Source organism: Cnephaeus nilssonii (assembly GCF_951640355.1).
Source record: "Cnephaeus nilssonii genome assembly, chromosome: 18".
In the NCBI taxonomy this organism is placed as follows: Eukaryota; Metazoa; Chordata; class Mammalia; order Chiroptera; family Vespertilionidae; genus Cnephaeus; species Cnephaeus nilssonii.
Window position 1 is genome coordinate 37,799,670 of NC_137089.1, and position 22,033 is coordinate 37,821,702.

At 39.0% G+C, this 22,033-nt stretch overlaps 1 protein-coding gene across 4 annotated transcripts in view; it reads left to right on the forward strand.

Moving 5' to 3' along the window:
• The window catches only part of LOC307113920 (uncharacterized protein C8orf34), a gene marked incomplete at both ends in the record, with an annotated part of 253,601 nt that overhangs the window by 151,227 nt on the left and 80,341 nt on the right, over positions 1-22,033 (forward strand). For 2 of the 4 annotated variants that reach the window (XM_079795931.1, XM_079795933.1), the window contains one exon: positions 1,730-1,865. In XM_079795931.1, the coding sequence (XP_079652057.1) occupies positions 1,730-1,865 (136 nt within the window). The remainder of the gene's footprint in view (positions 1-1,729; positions 1,866-22,033) is intronic. The other 2 variants (XM_079795932.1, XM_079795930.1) reach the window with 1 other exon arrangement.

Below are 22,033 nucleotides of genomic sequence, written 5' to 3' on the forward strand. Positions count from 1 at the left end.
TCCACTGGGGATGTGCGCACAACCAAGGTACATGCCCTTGACTGGAATCGAACCTGGGACCCTTCAGTCCACAGGCCGACGCTCTATCCACTGAGCCAAATCGGTTAGGGCTTGATAGGGTTTTCAGCAGAGTTGAGAACACCTTTGTTTCCAACGCATCCCAAGTCATATTTAAAAAAAGAAAAAAAAAAAGAAAAGTGTGCCTATATATGTATTTATTCTGTGGTCTTTGGATAGTTGACAAGCTTAAGTAAGTGCAATAACCCAAAGGATTGTATTCTAAAGGCAAGCTTAAGTTGGTGGTAGCATATTCCATTCCAGTTTCAAGTTTTGATATATCAACGAATAATATTAGGTCAAATTTTGATGTATGATCTATCAACGAATAATATTAGGTCAAGTTTTCAGTTATTAAAAAACGTAAGTGAGGCAGGCAGATTTCCTAACTGAGCTAAGAAAATTGTGAGGTTCCTTATTCTGGTAGGATCAGGGTGTTGCAGTGGTGAAGAGTGATGTGAGGGAAAGTTCAGCACATTCTCATGAGAGGTTAATTAGCTAGCTGAAAAGTGCTTTATGTTCTCAGGCAACATAATGTCTGCATTGCATGAGTAACCATGAGATCAAGAGAGGAGCTTATAACTGGTTAAGCAGAATTTTGAAGTGGCAGCTATTTCCCTGAAACAGGGAAATAAGCCTTTGCAACCAGGTCAAGGAGATGCGTTTTTGATGACTATCATGAAGTTGAGTTAAAACCCTAAGTATTTGTCCAGATTACTCATGTAGATGAAAAGATTTTCAGTTGGGGATGCCTATGGAAGGATCTATTGACAAGCCTTCTTCAGATTATAGAAGGCCAGTTCATGACTTGGACTAAGAGTCGTTACAATCTCAGGAAAATTTGTTTGCATTATCCATTTAAGCCTACAACTCATGCGAGTTGTTTAGTAAGAGCTCTACAATGTTTGGGTTGTCCATAGCCTTATCAAAAGAGAGTGACTGCCTTCCTTACACAGGTTATAAACTCAGTAATGGATTATGTTTGGCAAAATTATAATTTATCTTTTGAAACTTTATGTACCTTTTTTGCTAAGTCTGAGAGCAAGTAAATGGAACACCTTTTTATAAGATTCCTTGTTTTCTGAATAAAGCAGGAGATCATGTACTATTGTAGCAGGACCAAATTACAAGGGAAACTTAGACCTTTTAAGTCTTGATTGAGAATTTGGGAAAAATAGGAATGGACTTCAGAGAACAGTATTCTCCTCCCCAGGTGAAGACAAGAAGGAAAGGTTTAGAATGGAAAAAGAGAAAGTTTCAGATATGTTCTGGTTGGAGATTGTTGGATAAGGAAGGAGAAGGCAGGCTAATTAGAAGCAAAGAATCTTTTGTAATCAGTTGGGAACATATTTGTCATATTCTGGTTTGTTCTGAGTTGTAAGTAAAGACAAAAAGAAGGGAAGCTGGTAGCCATTGACCTAGTCCTGACCATTTTGGTCCAATTGCTGCAGAGGTTGTGGTTTGGCTTCCTGTAAATCTTCTCCTATAATTTGTCTCTAACAACATCTAGAAATGATTAACAGATAATTGATGCATGAGGTAAGATTTTTGCAATGTGGAAATGTAATGTTTTAACTTCTAAACTACTTGCAGACACCTGAAAACATGGACTTCCCTCCTTAATACTATTAACATTTAATTTTTCTCTCTGAAATTGTTTGTGTTGTTCCAGAGGATCTTGATGATTTAAGAATGGAGGGAGTAACTACTCTGGTACCTTCTGGGAGCAAATTTAATCAAGGTCGTGCTACTCACCCTGCTGAACTTCAGGCCAAGGTCACACTGAACATCTGTTCAAGGTGTGCCAGGTAAAACCAATGATAGGTGTCGTATATATCAATGTGATTTTGATTTTAAAAATCTAAGGTTTCGATGAAAAGCATGTATTTTGTGTAAAGAAAAATTTTTCCTCCTACTTATCTTCCGTGCTGACATTGGCAAGGGAGTTTGTTGTGCCATTGATCCTTGTGTCCAGTGCCACTCCGACCAACAATGAATCAAAGAGTTTAGATTGTCCTCGCTTCACAGTCTGGGACTATTTTAAGTCTCTGTCTCTGAATCTCATTTGCTGTCTGCCCTTCTGTTCCCTTTCAAAGGAGGATTCAAGGGGAAAAGTTCAAAGCTACTTCTAAAGCACCTGCATTATGCACAAGTTTGCCCAGGTACAGTCTAAAATCTAATATTATTGGCCTCTTAACCTGCTCCTTATCCTTTTCACCTCCTGGAAAGAATTTAATCAGCTTGAGGCTTTTCAGTTTTGGCAGCTGGAAGCAATCTTTGCATAAACTGTATGAGGCCAAAGAAGTAGCTTAAGTTACTGCCAAGTCAGCTCCCCGTGCTGGTCCAGCAGAAACTCACCAAATAGCTAGAATTCATTCTTCTGTAGGCACTAAATCTCATTTGCAAAGAGGCTTTTAAGCCTTTTTAAATGATAAAACAAGCCTTCCAACCCTTATGTAAATGGTGCAGATTAGCAGGAACAATGCACTGGGCTGCCCACTTTTATCTCCTTTTCTTTATGTCTAGCTATTCTATTGTACAGTGTGAGAGGGGATTAGCTGCTTGAAAAATAAGGAGGGGAAAGTGTAGGAAAAATCAAAATCAGATTTTTGTAGCTTTTCCTCTTTTACTCCTTTGGGATTTTTGTTTTTAATTGTTGCACAGTAAATACAACAATGGAAACAATGCTTCAGACAAGTGGTATTTGGTGAATTGAGTTTTTGGTTACGGCTGTGAAGAAAACTGGTAATATTTGTGTGGTGATAGTTATGTTACCATTGCAATCAGCTAGTTATTAATAATAGGAAAGGAGCAAAGGGAAGGCCAGACATTATAAACACGGCCATCTGGGCGGTTTCACCAGGAAGCTGCAATTGCCCCAGGAAACCACTGGTCCATTCCCTGCGGATCACTGGGGAAGGGACCAGACAAGGGAAGATGGGCACACGCACAGTGTCTTGGGGTGACATAGAGAAGGTACTTGCCTGTCAGTCTAATTGGGGGACAAAGATCATTATTTAGAGGGGTGGATCCCAATGCAAGCCCACAAAAATTTGGGAATACATAATCCCCAGACAAAAAATTTCTCTCTTTTGTTCTGCTTCCTGCACTCATCCATGTTCCCTCCCTAGCCATGTGGCCCTAGAAGCTGCATGGCCCATGGCCATGTGGATCCTATACACAATGAACTGCAGCTGGGAACATAAGCTAACCTAGCCAGATGCTGGGCTGGACTGTGCAAATGTGTAGCAGAAACTCTGAGCTCTGGCTTTAATGCTAGCTCTGCTGAAGATGAAATGGGACTTTTTCCTTGGCAGGATGGAGGGAGAGGGGACCTTGGGAACTCCGGGATCTAATTCCACAGAAATAACACTTTCCAGGATGCCTCATCCTCCTGTGAGGGCCTCTGGAAATTCTTATTCCAGCAACACCCCAAGAAGTCCACTTCCACTGGCAACTGGTGGGGAAATAGAGGATACCCCACCAATAGCAGTTAGGCATCCTGAGTATACAAGGCCATCTATGGAAGAGTAGTCTGGCATTTTAAGTAAAACCTTTATTTGCACATTTGTACATTTTGTACACATTTATACATTTACAACTTGACTTGAGAGGGGTTGCTGCAAGGTCTTTCATGTCCTTTGGAGAAGATTGGGATATGAGATGTTGGTTTTTCAAATGGGAAAACCTATGGAAATACTATGTCTTTAAACTATTGAATTTAGAAAGGACCAGATACATACTCAGCCCTAAATTATTTACCATTCATCTTCCATGTGATAGGGTTATACTGTAAATTACAATCTGCTTTTAAGGTGGTCCTTTACTGCATTTATTGGAAAAATATTCAGTTGAGTAACTGGTTATATTTATTGCCTTCTCACTATGTACCAGATGCTATTCTAAGCACGTTAAATATAAAAACTTATTTAATTCTCAGGTAATGTTGAGAGTTAGTTACTATTATTATTTTCATTTGTAGAGAGAAGAAAACTGAGGTATGAATTGATTAAATAACTTGTCTAAGAGAACACAGCTAGTAGGTAGCAATAGTTTCAAACCAAGGCAGTATAGCTTGACAGTCTCTTTGCTTAGTTGTTTTGCTGTATTGCTAAGCATCAAGCTATTCTCTGAAGTTGAAGATGGAGGCCAAAATAGCTAGAAAGAATGAGATAGGGAGAGATTTAGGTGTTTGAAATGGGAGTTCATGATTGTTTTGATGGAGCATAAAGCAATGCTGTACTTTCAAAAGCAAGATAGAGATATATTGATTCAGGGAAATGTGGTAACCAGTATATAAGAAGACAGTAGGCTTTTAATTTTAGAGTAGCTGCTACAGCCAGAGTTCAGAATGAAAGAAAAGCTAATATCAATTTTCAAGAACTATGAAGGACTTGAGATTTTACCCTATTTGCATCCTAACATGCTAGTCTGCCAATGTTTTATAGATGCCGGCAGAAGACATGACATTCCTGAATCAGAGACCAGGGACTTAGTAAGCACAACAGTAACAAATATCAGAGTATTAGCATTTTCACTATATCCCTGAGGCACAAATCTCATCGATGGACACAGATGGGGCAGTAGGTTGCAGTATATGAGAGGACCCTGAGTTTAGGAAACATGAATATTTTATAATGGGAAGTTAGCATCACTCTAGAGAGAGAGACTCCATATCTCTCTTACAAGGCTATCTATATATATAAAAGTCTAATATGCTAAGTGTCTGACTGTTAGACCAGTCGCTATGACACACACTGGCCACAAGGGGGCAGACGCTCCAACCAGTAGGTTAGCTTGCTGCTGGGGTTCGGCCAATCGGGAGGGGGTGAGACGGGCCGGACATGCCCTGGAGCCCTCCTGTGGACCCTCCCTGGCCCCAGTCGTGCACCTGTGGGGTCCCTTGGCCTGACCTGTGCCCTCTCGTAACCTGGGACTCCTCAGGGGATGTTGGAGAGCCAGTTTCGGCCCGATCCCTGCAGGCCAGGCCGAAGGACCCTATTGGTGCATGAATTTGTACACCGGGCCTCTAGTTTGTTATATAAAACATTCCTGAACAGATTGTCTGAAACAAAGGCTGTCAGTGTCTCCACTCAAGATATGTAGAAACATGAGAGACTTGCGGAGAACTATCCCTTGATATTAGTTAGAGTAGACTACTTGGGTAATGCATTGATGTGGTTATCGGAATTTTCCATAATTAATTCTCAAGCATCAATTTATGTTGCTGACTCACCTCTCCTAATGTAAGGCTTTTTCAGTCTGTGAGAATAATACTTTGTAAGCCAAGGCTAAGCAGTTATCTGAAGCAGAAGTCATAAACTAAAGGACTATGAGTAGTATACAGGTTTGTGTGTTCACATAACAGAAAAAGAAAATACCACTGGATTAGTTACTAATTTTACATAAAAATTGGGATTTTTATCTTCTCTTTAAAAATCCATAAAAGTGCTAACACTCGGCCCACATTCTCAAATGTTTATACACGAGCAGCGTTCCCCTCTAGAGCCATAGACCCAGTAATTCTGCCCTCGTTCACCTCAGGTTGTCCATCTTCGCTCATTTGCACTTACCTGTGTGGAGTCTGTGGACCCTTGTTTGTAACCTCTGAGTTTTAGAAACATTGGAAGTGCAAAGATAAGCAGTGAATTAGGACTGGAGGAATGCAGACTGAGGAGCCTGGCTGGGCCCCCAGGAGCAGGATCTGCTGCCCGCAAGAGGCAGCTTGTACTGTCTCGGCAGTAGGTTACGGGCAGGGATTTATAGTAGCCAGACTGTGATCTTAGAATGACTAGGCAATCTCTCAGAACTCAGAGTGAGTTGATCAGAAATCCAGCTCTGCAAACTAGATCAACATGGAGAAAACGATCGTTTCACTTAGAGAACTGTGCCCATTGCCAGTGCCCTGGCACCAGCCTGGAAGAAACCTGTGAGAGCTAGATCATGCAGCCTTCATACCGGAAGCCGGACATTGGATCTGGGACCTGGGATCCGGATTTAATTCCAGATCTTGCTTGATTGGCGACCGTGTGGGGCGAATGGATAAGAAAACTTAGGATAATTGATGTTACCTTGTACTTACCAAGACCTTCCTTCCAAGGCTTTACAACAAAGACAACCTTTTTTCTGAGGAATGACAAAGATGAAATGTCCACACTCTAAAGTACCTTGTGTGTCACCTCGGGAAAATTATGCCAATATTCAGAAAATCTGGTCCCTCTTTTGTGAAATGGAGTTCATGTAATCCTGGAGGTAATTTCTGAGGAGGATGGAGAGCACTGGACAGGATAATGTGTGCAAAGGCAGCTAGCAAAGCATTCGCAGTGCGAGGCGCTCAGGAACAGGGACTCTTCCTCTCACTCTCTGGGACAGTTACCATGTAAATACTTGAGCAGCTTAAAATGCTTTGAGCCTTGTTTTTTGCCCATCTTTTTGAGAGGCACAAATGACAGTACTCAGGTATGGAGGAAGAAGTAGCCTCATTTTCCTGACATTCGGAAACTCCTCCTGCCTTAGGCTTCTGACTGGGGAGAAACTATGGTCCACTCTCCAGCATTTTCTGTGTTTAATAAAACAGTATAAGATGGAGACATTTTTGTCTGTTTGCTTGTTGTTTCTTGGAGTGTTAAGGTTAAGGGATCATTTTCCCCATAGAACTGGAGAGGTAAAATGTAACAAGTGAGTTAAATGGATGTGTTGTGATCTTGAAATAATACTATAGCCCCAAGATGCTATCAACAACCTCAATATAGAGTCAATGAGACTCAAACGATGTTCAGAGTTTCTGCAAAGAACCCATCAAGTATCAAGTGAGTGGGAAGAGGTTCAGTCTACTCGTTAGATTGTGATTTTCCTCAATCTCTTTTTCAAACACTGCAACACTCGTGAGCTACTTTCGGGGTCATAGTAGCTCTAAGGGAGTGTGCATTTGATATGTCCAGACATTTTTGTTCTGTCAAACTGAGGGCATATAGCCAAAGGCCATGGAGCCCTTCTCATTCAGAGCCTGCTTGGAAGACATGATCTGAAATGAGACTGATACGCTCTACCGGCAATAATTGAGGGATGTAAGATACATAGGAACTTCCACTCTACAAGACATCAGGACAAAAGGAATTAAGCCACATTAAATTGCTTTGTAAGCCTTTATGTGCAGCAAAATGACGACAATATCAAGAATGTCAAAAAGTTTACTGATTAGCATGATTAGAAGAAATAAGATGATCACAGACTTTTTAATAAATATTTTGCACATGGATAATAAACACAGATGGAAGAAAGCTTGTGTTTGTGAGCTGGAAAATTATCCAGGTTAGTGTTACTCCCACAACTCTTGGTGACTTTGGTCTGATGTGGACATTGCTGCAATTTGTGTGATTTAAGCAAAGAGATGACATCCTCTGGCAAGTGGAAAAATGCATGGCTGATTTTAACCAAGATGCATTAAAATTTTAACCCAGAATATTTCATTTCCCCCCTCAGATTAAAAGGGAAAGAAGACATCATAAAACTAAAATTTTAAAGAAAGAATTTTCTGTGTAGGATATAGCAGTGTCCTTATAATTATCCATCTTATTCATTACAAGGTAGATTTTTAATATATTGCGTATCTTGGCTCGACTTTCAGAAGATTCCACAAATACAGCTACAGATCCTTGAATAGTGTGGGCAAAAGAGGTTGCATTTGTTGCCTAGGAGTCATATCAACCAAAAAGTAAAGTGTCGGTAGGGCAATAATTCAAAATATCAGGAATCGTCAGCAAAACTTTTATGGTTTTAAAAAACAGTGGTTTGCAAAATTGTGAGTTTCAAATGGAACTTCTCTACTAAATCTCCAGAATTTTTGTTTTAAGATAAAAGTTAAAAATAACAAGCAGACAAATGCTGATACCAAGGCACCAAATTACTATTTCAGTGAAGTTTATAAGCCACTTTTCTGGAAAGACCACCCATTAATTCTGTCTACTCACTGCCATTCTGAGGAGTTAAATCTTGTTTTTGTGGACTCCCGCCAGGGCATTCCGGGTGGTAAGAAGATATTTGTTTTTGATGGTGCAAGTGTTTGCATTCATTCATGCTTAACATCAGTACTGCACAAAAAAAGGAGCTGAAAGCCATTTGAAAAGAAATTGGATTACAGAGAACATGCGGTGATACTGCCTCAGCAACTCCAGCATGAGAACACTGAAAGCTATTTGTTTCCAAATAGCCTGCTGATTTTTAACTGGCCTCATTGCACCAAAAATTGTTCATCATTTATTCTAAACATCGCGACATTAAAATACTGAGTTTAGTTTTGTGTTTACGAGATAAAGTTAAAGCAGATAATCATTGGTGATGGCAAGCTGCAGAGAAGATAAACGTCAAACCTCGTAAATGTGAATTAATTTCAAACTATCTTAGGATTTACCAGTTGATTTGAGGAAACTTGTGAAATTAATCATACATTATATTCTTTTCACTTTCTTATGTATTTATTTTATTTTTTTCTCAATTATTTGTATAAGGTTTAAATTCAGCAAGTTCCTCTTTGAAGGAAAGGTAAGCAAAATGGACATGAAGGAAAATGGATAAGGATAAAAATGGACTATCGCTTATTTTTAAGTTAAACGTTTTCCACAAAATTGACATCGTCCTAGAGGATTACAAGTTCCCATTTGAGTCATGAATACAATGCAGCACACCTACTGCCATGTTTTAAGTGACAAAAATATTTAATTTGAGCCAAAATGCATCTATGGAACACATATTCTGTGTCAAGTTCTCTGATAAGCTCTGAAAACAAAAATTAATAACCCTGACCCCTAGGAACCTACACTCTAGCTGGAAAAAGGCATGTAAACAAATAAGTTCAACCCCAAATGTCAGATAGTGATAGTGCTATGGGAAAAATAAAGCGTGGTGGGATGGCTAGGTTATTGATGGTTATTTCATAGAGGCTATTGCAGTGGGAAAAGTCCATACTCTTGGGAATATTGATGTATGGCTTTATTGTTAATTCAAGATCCACATGAAGGAAGAAATGAGAACAACAAACATGAGTCCAAAGCTGGGGACCACTTCATTTTAGTTCTAAACACAGTAATTTCATAGTTTTTCTTTTATTTATATGTCAATGCAAGATCCTCTCATTCCCCACTTCTTTCAGTAACTGCTTTGTGATTCATAAGGGAGGAAGGTCCTTGAATGTCCATGTGTTGCTTCTGAAGGATGAGCAAAAAAAGGGATTCCCACCTTGAGATGGAATTACTCCTGGTGAAGGTGCTGTGAAGATTGTTGGAATGTCAACTGAGGATTTAGAATAGTACGTCAATAGTAAAGCAGCAGCATTGCATTGTGGCCAGATTACTGAATAAGGTTAGGATACTTTATTTAATAAATATATCTATACATCATTAATTCATATTGATATTTGCAAGCCAATTATAACAGTAAAGCTTGTCAAAATATTCAGCTTCTATTTCTGACATAAATTCATGGAATTAATGGTTAAGTCCACAGGAACAAGTGAAATTCATCACTGATACTACTGGTTCGATAACATGATAGATTCAGATATTTTCCACAATGTACCTATAGTTGTTCCAAGCATACTTTTCATAGAGGCTAATTCTTCAGTCACTTCAAACCTGGCATTGGCCCCATGAATAAACAACTGTACAGTAAGCGACATCTGTTATTTAAGATCTGGAAAAAAACAGGTGAAATCATTTGACATTTAGCGCCTATTGGTGTTCCTCGCAATGTCCTCAACAGTTTGAGAAATTGTTCTTGAAGGCTATTAGGCTAATAGTCTTTAACAAATTAATTTTTTTCTGGACACTTCAGAGAGAATGCCATGAGCTGTTTAAGTCATTAGAGCCCTTTCCATATTCTCCTCCTCCTCAACTCTTTCCCTGCTCTCAAATTCTACACACTTCAGACATCAGTTGTTGAGAGTGGGAAGAAGTAGGTCCAAAAGAGTGTTTTGCCTTTGTGTACTTATCTTGGCTTCTATTTTCAGAGAAAGAGTTCCTTTATAGAGTGCGCCCAACATGTATATCTCCAAGTGGCTCTCACAGTTGTCCAGTTGCCCTCACCAATAGCCACAGTCTTTGTAGGTTGGTAGAAACCATCAGTCAGATCAGAGGCATGTGGAATACAGAGAAGCTCCCTTTAGTAGCTAACATAGGTATAGTTCTGTGGTTTCTCACTGGGGTCTATAGCATCTGAGCAGCAGTGTCTGGGATTCCCTGGAAGTGAAGGAAAACAAGGAAGAAAACATGAAAATAAGAACTTGTCCATATCTTGTAGGCTACCTCTGCTATTGTCAGGGTTTGTATTGCTCAAATTTTACCCCAGTTATGTGACGCTTGATGAAAAAAAAAAAAAAAAAGGAAGAAAGAGAGAAAGAAAGACAGACCATGACCCAGTATCTTGAAATATGGTTTATGTCATTTCATGATGATCTCCAGGCAGGAAGAACTGAAGTGAGGTACTCACCCAGCCTCTGGTGTGAAGATTTTGAAAAAAATAACAAGACATATGTCTAAATTTCCTAATCTTAGAATAGCAGTAGGGATGGTGAGAAACTGTCAGATTTAGAATTCTTTTGAAGAGTAAGATGACAGGATTTGCCAATAGACTTAAGAGTTGTGTGTGATATAAAGAGATGAGTCACAGATGATTTCAAGGTATTTGCAAGAATAGCTGGAGTATGGTGTAACCATATGGTGAGACAGAGAAGTCTGAGAACTCAGGAGGTTTTGCACATGTTAGATTTGTAAAGCCTATTGGACATGTGTGGTCGAATCTCTCCCTCAGCAACAAACTCCCAGCCAACAGGTGGCTTGATTGGATTTCTTATTGATGGCTGTTTCTGCTTTTCTCTTTCTCTCCCTCTCTGCTTCCTTGAGTCATTCTTTGGCCTACAGACTTGTGGTGGTTTTGCGCGTTTCTAGCCTTTGTTCACCAGTTGGACATCTCATTCAGCCTCATCTCACATAGTTAGCCTGGTTTCAAGAAGAGGGGATTTTGCAGCCAAGAACTGAATCTGCTGGCAGATTTGATCTTGAACTTCTTACCTTCCAGAACTGTGAGAGATAAATGTGTTGCTTAAGCCACCCAGTCTATGGTATTTTGATACAGCAGCCTGAGGTAAGACATCGGCCTTTACAATCATGTCTTCCACTAAATCTTATCTACAAATTACTAGAGTGAATCTGATGGTGCCCACCAGTTAGCATTCAGTATTATGTCTGAACTTGAGGAACAGAGTTCTTATTCTACACCATTTTTATATCAGTGCCTCAGCATTGAGCAATCCGTGGTGTATTAGTCTGGAACTAGAGGATTAAGGCCACTTTGTAAAGAGAGAGAGAGAAAGAGAGAGAGAGAAAGAGAGAGAGAGAGAGAGAGTAATTAAGGTTTTAGTAGCCTTATGGGCACCTTGCCCCAAGCAGTACTTAGAGTTTTAGGTTTAGTTCTCTATCTAGAGTTTTTAGGCTTTTTTGTTCAGCAGAAGTAAAAGTTTTGCACTACTATTTGTAAATGATCAGCCATTCGTTTGTAACAAGATTAACCAGATGCCCTTTTCTTCCTCATTAAGCTTGAATGCACCAAGGTGCCCTAGTCCATCCTCAGAGAAAGCACCAAGGAATCACAGCATGGCATGTCCTGCTGGGTCCAAGAGGGGATGTGCTGGTGGCAGAGGAGCTGCTAACTGAGGAGATGATTTCAGTTCGACCCACCATGCCCATTAGCCATAAAAGTATTCTATGATGGTGTACTATTCACATTTTACATCACGCAAAGTTAGAATTGAAAACTTTCTGATCTAGATCTTAGAATATATCCTATGTTTTACAATTGAGAGAATATCTAAAAGTTAGATTTATAAAAACATCATCTAGCCCTAGCCAGTGTGACTCAGTTGGTTGAACATCCTCCCTTGTACTGAGAGGTCCCTACTTCAATTACTGGTCAGGGAACATGCTGGGGTTACTGGTTGGATCCCCAGTAGGGGGCTTGTAGTAGGGAGCCAATCCAAGCTTCTTTCTCATCAGTGCTTCTCTCTCATCGATGTTTCTTTCTCTCCCTCCTTCCCTGCCCTTTCTCTTTCTAAAATTCAATAAAAAACATTTACAAAACCATCCTCCAATAAAATAATACTCAAGGAACAGGCTGTGTTATAAAAGTTAATTCTCTACTGCCATAGATTCAGTAGGAAAATGTGGGTTCAATTTAGTGATGCCATAATGTTAGGAGAAAAATCTACTGCCAAGATGAAATTCACATTGGTGTAATAAATAGTCTACTCCCTCAAGTGAGTTAATATAGAGATATTTATGGCATGTCTTAATAAATCAATTTTGATTTAAAATACAGATGGAAATAAGGAAGGTAATTTCAAATTGTACCTATACAAGGTGATGTGCTGCAGTGTGTGTGCTCAGTAACCTGGGTATTTTAGAAAGCTACCTATTATGGGGGAGAGGGACGGTTGTCTTTTAGATCCAATCATCCCATTTTATTACTTTCCTTAAAAGGAATTCATGAGATGATTATTTGATTCTCTAGCTTTCTCAGAAGGCAGATGAGTGTGCAACACGCCTTTCCCCTCTATTCAGTGACCTCACTTCTAGCGGCAGTCTTCCTTTACTGTTGCATAAAGGCAGCTGGGTGATGTGTCATAGCCAAGACCTCCTTCCTGTTTTGCCAAAAACACTGAATCCTGCTTTAAGTGCCCTTAATGTGCGAGTACTTCCTGCCTTCTCTTAGATCATTTGAATCACTCTTCCCTTGCTCCTGACCAGCAATCACACTGGCCTTCTGGCTCTTCTAATAGGTCAAGTGCATTCCTGTCTTGCTCAACTTTGGCACTTGCCATTTCCCCCAACGTGTGTGGGCCTTACTCAGCCCTCTGCAGGGCCTACTCCTTCATTTCAGATGTCATCTCACCAGACAGGAGTTTCCTGATCCCAACTCCATCTGTCTCTCTCCTTACCCAACTTTTTCCTCAAAGTTTCATCATATGTTATTTATTTTACTACATGCTCCCTCTATCTCTGCCTGATACAATGTCAGATGCATGAGGTCAGGGATCTTGGTTGTTTTGTTGTTGTTGTTGTTGTTGTTCACTGCTGTAATTCCAGCACCAATAACAGTGTTTGTAACACATATAATTATTGAATGGTTAAATAAATTAATGGCAAATGCATAAGGCACATTACCTAAAAATTTGGAATAAGAGCTCATTTTTATTGAGTGTGTTCCATGTCAGGTATTTTTCTAAGCACTTTATATATATATTAATTCATTAAATGCTGGCAATATCACAGAGGCTGGGTAATTTATCCAATGTTACACAGCTCATAAGCAGCAGTGCAGGGAATTTAACCAGGTCTTGCTCCAGAATAGACACTCTTTCCTTTTCTGCTGCCAACAATAATAATGGGGGGACAGTGGGTGTGAGAGGAGGGAAAGGTATGGATGTTTGGCTTGTGGTTACCATACTTAGTTAAATTTTCCATAATAAGTCAGCCCTTTACTTCGTTATGAGAATGATGAACAATCAGTGGGAATGACTTTGCCAATATTGCTTTGCCTATCTTAGTCCTAGCCCCCTTGGGTGTATAATCTAAATGGATATTGCTATTTATTTATTTTTTATTGTTGATAGTATTACAGATATTTCTCATCACTCCCCCTCCTCCAAGCCCCCTACCCACCCGCTGGATATTGCTATTTAAAGTAGAATAAAGGGCTATTCAGAATTACCAAAAAGTCAAAAATGCTTAACTTCACTATAATTGCTTAATTTAAGTTATCACATCAACAAACTTAAAAAGAAAAATCTCATGATCATAATGATGAATGCAGAAAAGCATTTGACAAAATTCAGCAGCCACGTATGATAAAAACTCTCAATAAACTTGAGAAAGAATATCTACAAAAATCCTATTGCTAATAATCATACTTAATGGTGAAAAAACATGAGCTTTCCCAATAAGACAGGTACAAGGCAAGGATATTCTTTACCATCAGTCCTTTTCAACATTGTACTTTAAAAGTTCTAGCTAATACAATAAGACAGAAAATAAAATGTATTTAGATTGGGAATGAGAAAATGGAATTGTCTTTGTAGATGACATGATCATCTATGTAGAATATATGAGATAATTGACAAAAACTTCTAGATCTAATAAACAATTGTAGCAAGGTTGCAGGATACAGATTACTATGCAAATGTCAATTGCTTTCCTAAATACCAGCAATGAACAAGTGGAATTGGAAATAAAAAACACAATATGAAATACTTAGGTATAAATCTGGCAAAACATATACAATATCTATATGAAGAAAACTTCAAAATTCTGATGAATGAAATTCAAGAACTAAATAAATGGAGAGGCATTCCATGGTAATGAATAGGAAGACTCAGTATTATAAGACTAGAGGGGTCCCTCGGCCTGGCCTGCACCATCTCATACTCCAGGACCCCTCGGGGGATGTCAGACTGCGGGTTTCAGCCCAATCCCTGCAGGCCAGGCTGAGGGATCCCACTGGTGCATGAATCTGTGCACAAGGCCTCTAGTATGCGTATAAGATCTTTGGTTAACCTCTTCCCGCCCTCCCCTCTTCTCCCTTCCCTCTGAGATTCATCAGTCTGTTCCATGTTTCCATGCCTTTGCTTTGAGCGTCTGCCCCCTGGTGGTCAGTGTGCATCATAGCTACCAGTCGAATGGTCGAACTGTCAAACGGTCACTTAGGCTTTTATATACAGTATATAGATGTCAGTTTCTCACAACGGGATCTGTAGATTCAATGCCCTCCTTGTCAAGGAACATGGTACTAACTCAAGAAAAAAATAAGACCTGATCTACGCTGCAGTCTCATAGGTTGGACGTGACAAATACTGCAGTGACTTTGATTCAAAAACTGGCTTAATATTCCGTGTTTTAGATCCACCTTAATTCCTTTTTATTGTGAATGAAAAGCATTTATACCAATATTTCAGTTATTCTAAAAGGTGAATAGGTGTTTATATTTAAGCCATTTTTGTAGTCACTAAAAAATGAATAGGTGACTAAAAGGAAAACTACTTAGAGTAAATTGTTTCTGCTCAGGATGAAGGAACCTGAATTCTCTATCACAACTGATCAGCACACTTCGAAAGAGACTTTGTAAAGATATGAAATTGAATCACTTTCTGACAGCCTTAACTCTACAAAATAAAACCGGGAGAGAAAATGAAATGCCCTTCTGAAATGTTTAGCATATCAATATATAGCTACAATAATTAGTCCTAAAGGTGCATTTTGAAAAAAAAATTTGAATCTCCATTAAAAATTTTCTTTGGGTCTAAATAACAAGTTGTCCAGCACAGGAGAAATGTAAAATTTTCCTCCGCTCAGTGGTTCAAGAAAATAGGAGGATTTCAGGAGTTTATGTTGGAAGCGAATAAATAGAGTGGTGCATATTTAAAGGGCAATCCCATGGAAGAAAAAATATACTTATTTTTGTTGCTCCAAAAAAGCAGTACTGGCACTAAACTAAAGGACACACCGGCTTTATTTCAACCTAAGAAAGAACAGCGAGACAACTGGAGGAGTAGAAATGAAATGGAAAGGTTCAATCCCAGCAAGTGTGAGTGCTCCATTCCTTGAAATGTCCGAGCAGAGGTTAAATAGCTGTCTGGTAGAGGGTCTGTGGGGAGTAAGAGATTGGGCAAGACGACCTGCGAGACTGATCCTCCAGTACTGTGAGAATTAAATGTATAAGCCATCCAGTCTGTGGTCTTTTGTTACAGCAATCTGAATGGCTAAGACAATGTTCTCTCCATCTTCCTGGGCCTTGAATAAAGCTCTGAGCTGAATTTGAATTCAGACATCTCTCCCTGGCTGAGCCCGTTTTTGCAGCCCGACCCGCTGAGCTCCTTCGTGTATCAAGGAGGTCTTTTAGAGCTCCCAGGAAGAGATGCATACAGCTTTTCTTCAAGGTCAGTTATCATCTCTAGGGCACTCTCACTTTGGGATCCCTAATTCTGGGATGGGTTTCTGGTTCCCCAAAGAATGGAGAAAGATGCTTTTCATTGTTGAGGACAAGACACATAAGTTCAACCCCCTCCCCCCGCCCCCCCCCCCCCTCACCTGCGTTCAAGCACGCCTTCCAGATATAGAGTTGGAGCTGACTCCTTTGGCACCAGGCGTGGCAATGAAACCTCTGTAGGGAGAGAAGGTGCTGTCCCCTCTGGTCAGCAGCTGTCCCTTTTGCCTTATCTTCACAGTTTCCTGACTAGTTTAGGTCATCTGATTATATTAGGTGATTTGGCACTGAAACTTCTTATTGCGCTTTGAAAAATGCTGACACATCATTTAGAGACTGAACTCCAAGTCCTCTCTCTTCTATCCTCTGTATCTAACAAAACATAATGCATATACTATGTGCTCAATAATGTTTTGAATAGCTAAATCTATAATTGCACCAACACTTTCCAAAGGTGAATTGCTGTGTCTAGGGTCACAACTAACATCACCTCTAAAATCATGAGTGGTAGTGAGTTGAGGGGGAGACGTTGAAATTTTGTGGACTAATCCAGAGTCTTTCAAACTAAGTTGTATTTACTAGACCCACACATCTTTTTTAAAGAACTGCAGTATTCTGTATTTTCATTTTAAAGGTGAACTAAAAGCTATAAGCATATTCTGGATCATATGGTTGACCATCTGATCACTGAGAACTATAACTTGATTCTAGTGTCCATAGATGTTTAAGATGGTGCTGGTGCCACTTACCTTACTTTCAAGTCATAGAGACAAGAAACAGCTGTACCTAATTACCTCAGTGCCACGTTAGCAACAGTCTCATTTCACTTTAAGATCTCAATTTCTCAGTAGTTAAATGGAGAATAGTAATAGAGGGACATTTGAGGACATACATAATAGCCTAGGCATGCTGGGTCCAGAAGAGCTCACACTATAATTGTCAGCACTACATTTACACTAACAATTTCGTTTTAGCCAAACCCACATTCATAATTGCATTAAATTATTGCTGAAAATTTAAATTTTTATTGTTTTATAATTAAAATTTTTTATAATTGAGTAAAATTTGTCTAATTTAATAGTTAGACTAGTGCATTCAAGACACAAATTCACTGTGCTAGGGGCAGTTTAAGTAATCAATGAGCAGCTGTTGAGTTAGATCAATTTGCACCCAAGTATTAATTTGAAAATTAAAAAAATTAAGTTACAGAGCATAGTGAAATTCACAGTTTTCTGGCGAAAGACATTTTATAATTGTTTCACAAAATTCTTTTTGAATCTTGTTTGTTTTTTCCAAATTAAGAAGGAAACCATTAAATTTCTATTGGGTTTTTAGGAGGAAAAATATTTTATGCAGCTGTACTTGGAAAGATACTCCTAGAGATCCCACATGTGATAGATTTATTGGAGCCAAGTGCCAGCAAGGCAGACTGAATGCCAAGCTTGGCTATGGAGATTTAACACTGATTTTTGACCCAAGGAAGATTTTTAGTACAGTCATATTGAACAGAAAGAAATGAAATGATTTACAGTTAAATTAGACAATATTGAGAAATCTGCGCTCAGACCCCAGGCCTACAGGTACACTTAGTTGCCTGTTGTCAAATAAGTTTACAGAATTCATATGGAATGTTGTTTGGGGAACTCAGATTTTGCTTAAAATGATGTTTAGAAGATTTAGACAGAATCATGGCTTGGAATTGATTCATATCAGTCTTGTCCACTCTTAAAGTTTTAGAAATGGAACCATAGTCAGGTTCCATCAGATAGTAAGAGGCTTACAATCGATTCCTGTGAGGAGGAACAAAGACCCCATCAATCCTGGGCATGGAGTATTGATCGGTGTCTCTACTAGATGCCTGTTTCTCAAGTGCCTGGAGAAAGGGTGAGTGAAAAGGCTATAACTCTGTTTTGCTGTGTCCCTCTTGATACCAAACAGAAAGAGAAACAAGCAAGAACTGTGAGACATACAAGTTTGAAATGTGGGTAGAATCAAAATGACAGATATATCAATCTAGAAAGAGATTTCTGTTTCAGAAAGAAAAATATATCCCAACAGCTTTTAAATATTTATTATAGTAAAAAATCAGAATATAATTGTACACTGTCTTTCCAATAGTAAGTGATTGATAGACAACACTAAAAAAGATGTTACATTTATTAGTTTTTGATAGTTGGCTTGGGGAAAAATTTTTCACATTCAAATGATGAAATTAATCGTAAGAGTTAGAAGTGAGCAAACCCACTCATACAAGCCAGCATCCACCAGGCTGTGTCCGCACTCTGTGTAATACCCCGATGGAAGGGGAGACCAGCAGCTGCACTGAGCTTACCTTCAGAACTGTTTTAAAGATTGGCTCATGTTTTTAAATTGACTTTTAAAATGAAAAACTTATCAAAACAATAATCATTGTATATAACATCCAAAGGAGGGTCAGTTTGCTTATTTCTCTTGTTTCTTTCATCTCCTTTATTTCATTTGCTTCACTTCCCTTTTCTTTCACCATGTGAATGAAGTCCCATGTGAACAACCAAACTTTGTTTATTTTCAAGTGTTCAATGAGCTCGTGAAAATAAAGAGTGTGATGGGGCTTTCTTTCAACACTCAATGAGTGACACTCTTGGCCCGGGATATGTCTGCTTCATGGCAAAATAAAACATGAGATCCATCACCAGTCCAGAAAAGAAAGAAAATTGGAGGGGGCCTAAATACCTTCTGTAGAAGATAGCTTCACGTCACAGAAAGAAAATCTTTAATAGGCATGGAGTATTAGGATTTAGGAGCAGGTTTGGGTAGACACTGGGATTACAAAATTTGAGTTGCAGGAAATATTTATAAACTCTGTAATAAGAGTATATTGCTCTAAATAAGAGACAAGCCATTTAGAGAGCTAGCTATTCTCTTTTCTCAAAGTCATGACTTATCATTACATCTTTCTAAACTTGTCTAAGTTTAGACTAGAACATGTTTAACTAATTCTGACTGATTGCCTAAATTTAGTCTCTGACGTGTGATTCCTAAGAATGATTAAAAAAATTAGCATGAGCTCTAGCTGGTTTTGCTCAGTGGTTAGAGCATTGGCCTGCGGACTGAAAGGTCCTGGGTTCGATTCCAGTTAAGGGCACATGCCTGGGTTGGGGGCTCAATCCCCAGGAGGGGGTATGCAGGAAGCAGCCAATCAATGATTCTCTCTCATCATTGATGTTTCCCTCTTTCCGTCTCCCTCCCTCTCTGAAATCAATAAAAATCTATTTTAAAAAATAGCATGATATTTAGCCTTCAATGTTCTATAACCAACAGTAATCAGAAACCTGATAGTAAACATGTGAATCAAGTTAATTTTGTTAAAAGGCTTATCTAATATTGTGTAACTTTCTAGAAGAAATTTAAAAAAGAAAACATTTAAATTTTTTAAAAACTTTGTAGTATAAAAGGAAAAACAGTCAATGTTGAATTTAGTAAAACAAGTGATAAGAATTTGAAACACTTTGAAACTAAGGGACTGTATAAGCAACATAGTAAATACTTTTCTGGAAGAGCAACATCTACTTGTATATATATAAAAGCCTAAGTGACCCACTGACCAGAACAGCTGGTCAACTGGTCACTTTGATGTGCAATGACCACCAGGAGGCAGAAGCTCAACACAGGAACTGCCTGCCCCCTGGTGGTCAGTGTGCTCCCACAGCGGGAGCACTGCTCAGCTGACTGGCCCATCCCTGGGGGCCCACCAGCCTGGTGGCAACCAATCACTCCCTCAGTAGTCCTGCAGGTCCAATCTCCAGAGATTGGGCCAGGCACAGATGGACCAGAGCCTCCAGCAAGATCCCGACAACATTGCCAACCTCCCCTCCCTAGACACTCCGCAAGGAAGAAACAATATAAAAGTGGCTGCCAGGTGGCTCCCAAAAACCAGTGTGAATGTCATCAGGAAGGATCTGGATCTTGGGCCGGCAAGGGCATCCCACTGCCCGCCCAAAGGGCCAATTGCATCCTGGTCCCCCCACCCCACTCAGGACCCCACCCGTGCACGAATTTGTGCACCGGGCCTCTAGTCTATGATAATGGAACTGGTGAAAGAATCCATGAACTAATACAATGCAAATTTAACCCATGAACCTATTGTTATTCCAAACTTTTCTTTCTCTACTTTTTTTTTTATAACTAGAGCTCCTCTTCATTATAACTTTCTCAGAATATTATAAAGAGTTGAGATTAAATTCACTACCCTGTTAAATTCTCAAAGTAAAATGGTCAGAAAAAGTGGTGGGAGGGGGTGATAAAGGATGTAACAATTCAGAGCAGAATTGACATTTATTGAACAAATAAAACTAAAATATCTTATATCTGCAAAGTGCTAAAACTTTGATGATGAGTTCAGTTAAAATCCCCAGTGAATGAATTCATCCAAATTGACCAATTCAATGCCCTCATCTATAATATTGAAACAAATATGTACCTTGAGGCATAGGTTTGAATATTGCTTTAAAAAGCACATTGACAGCATCTCTTGCTGCAAAGCATTTTGAAGTTAAGGTTGTTCAGAAGCAGCCGCTGTGTGTACCAAATGCGTTAGATATTTAAAAATATTATCTCATCCTCTCAACTGAATGATTTTAGCTTTACTTTGCAAATGAGAAGTGAAATTCACGAGACCAGCGGAAGTGATTAAGGTAAAAAGCTTGGTAAGTAGAACAGGTAGAATTTGAACCCTGCTCCATCTGACTTGAAAACCCAATTGTTGCTACTATACAGTGCTGCCTCCTAACTAGGAGCCAGATTTTTTATCCTATTTTGGAATTAGATACATTTTTCAAATTTATTTTACTGCCTAATCCATTTTGGGGATAAAAGACTAATAAGGTCAAGTCAGGAATGTTGTTTATAAGAAATAAAAAACCTGTCAAGTTATAAAAGTTCAAATAAAGCAAACAATGTTTTGCCTACATTATTGGGATAAAATAATTATCCTGTTTTAATAGGCTGTGAGTTTGGTAATTTATATACTACACTAGAAATTTGGGAATAATGTAGTAATACATATCTTCAAACTGAGAAGTTGAGTATCCTTTTGCTAGTTACATTTTAGGATAAAAATTAAATTGTTACTGTGAAGGAAAACACTACAAGAATTATGTAGTTTATAGGTATCTTGATTCTAATTATTACTGTTTCACATAAAGGGAATAAAGTAATGTTTCTAATTCTTGGTGGACTTATTTAAAGTTCAAACTCTATTCAGATTCCTCTCATGAACATTAGCTTGTCAAAAGAATATTGAGGTGCTATGGTTGAATGTTTGTGTCTCCCCTCTCCCTGCACCCCCGCCAATTCACATGTTGAATCCTAACCCCCGAGGTGATGGTATTAGAAGGTGGGGCCTTTGAGAAGTGATAAGATCCTGAGGATGGTGCCCTTACTTTCCGATTGATTTTGGCAATTGGCCCAATAAAATGATGTTTCTACCTTATCAGTTGAGTCCCCGAAAACAAGCGGAGCATGATGGTTAAGACCTTGAACTTTAGTGTCTAACAGTGTCCCAGTTTCTCCTAGTTGGGCAACCTCGGGCAAAGTGTTTCATCCCCCAGTAACTGACACATAGACACTGCACATGCTCTTGTAGATGACTTCCAGTTCATTGAAGAGGGTGGTGCCAATCTTGAAGGGGCTCAACAAGAAGAGTGGAGAAATAATGCAATGTGCAAGCTGTTGTATTTTTGTTCAAATAAATAATCTCCCTCAACAAGCAATATTTCTAAACATCTTACTGATTTGCTACATAGATGCCCCTGAAATTCCAATTTTGATAAGCCTTTTTCTTTAAATGCCCCCCATTAATTTTTTTATTGAATGTTTTCAAAGGGCCACAGTTTGGGAGGTAGGAGGATAGTTGTTCCACAAGCACATTATTATCCAGGAAAACGGGCTGCCATAAAAAAAAACACCTTAG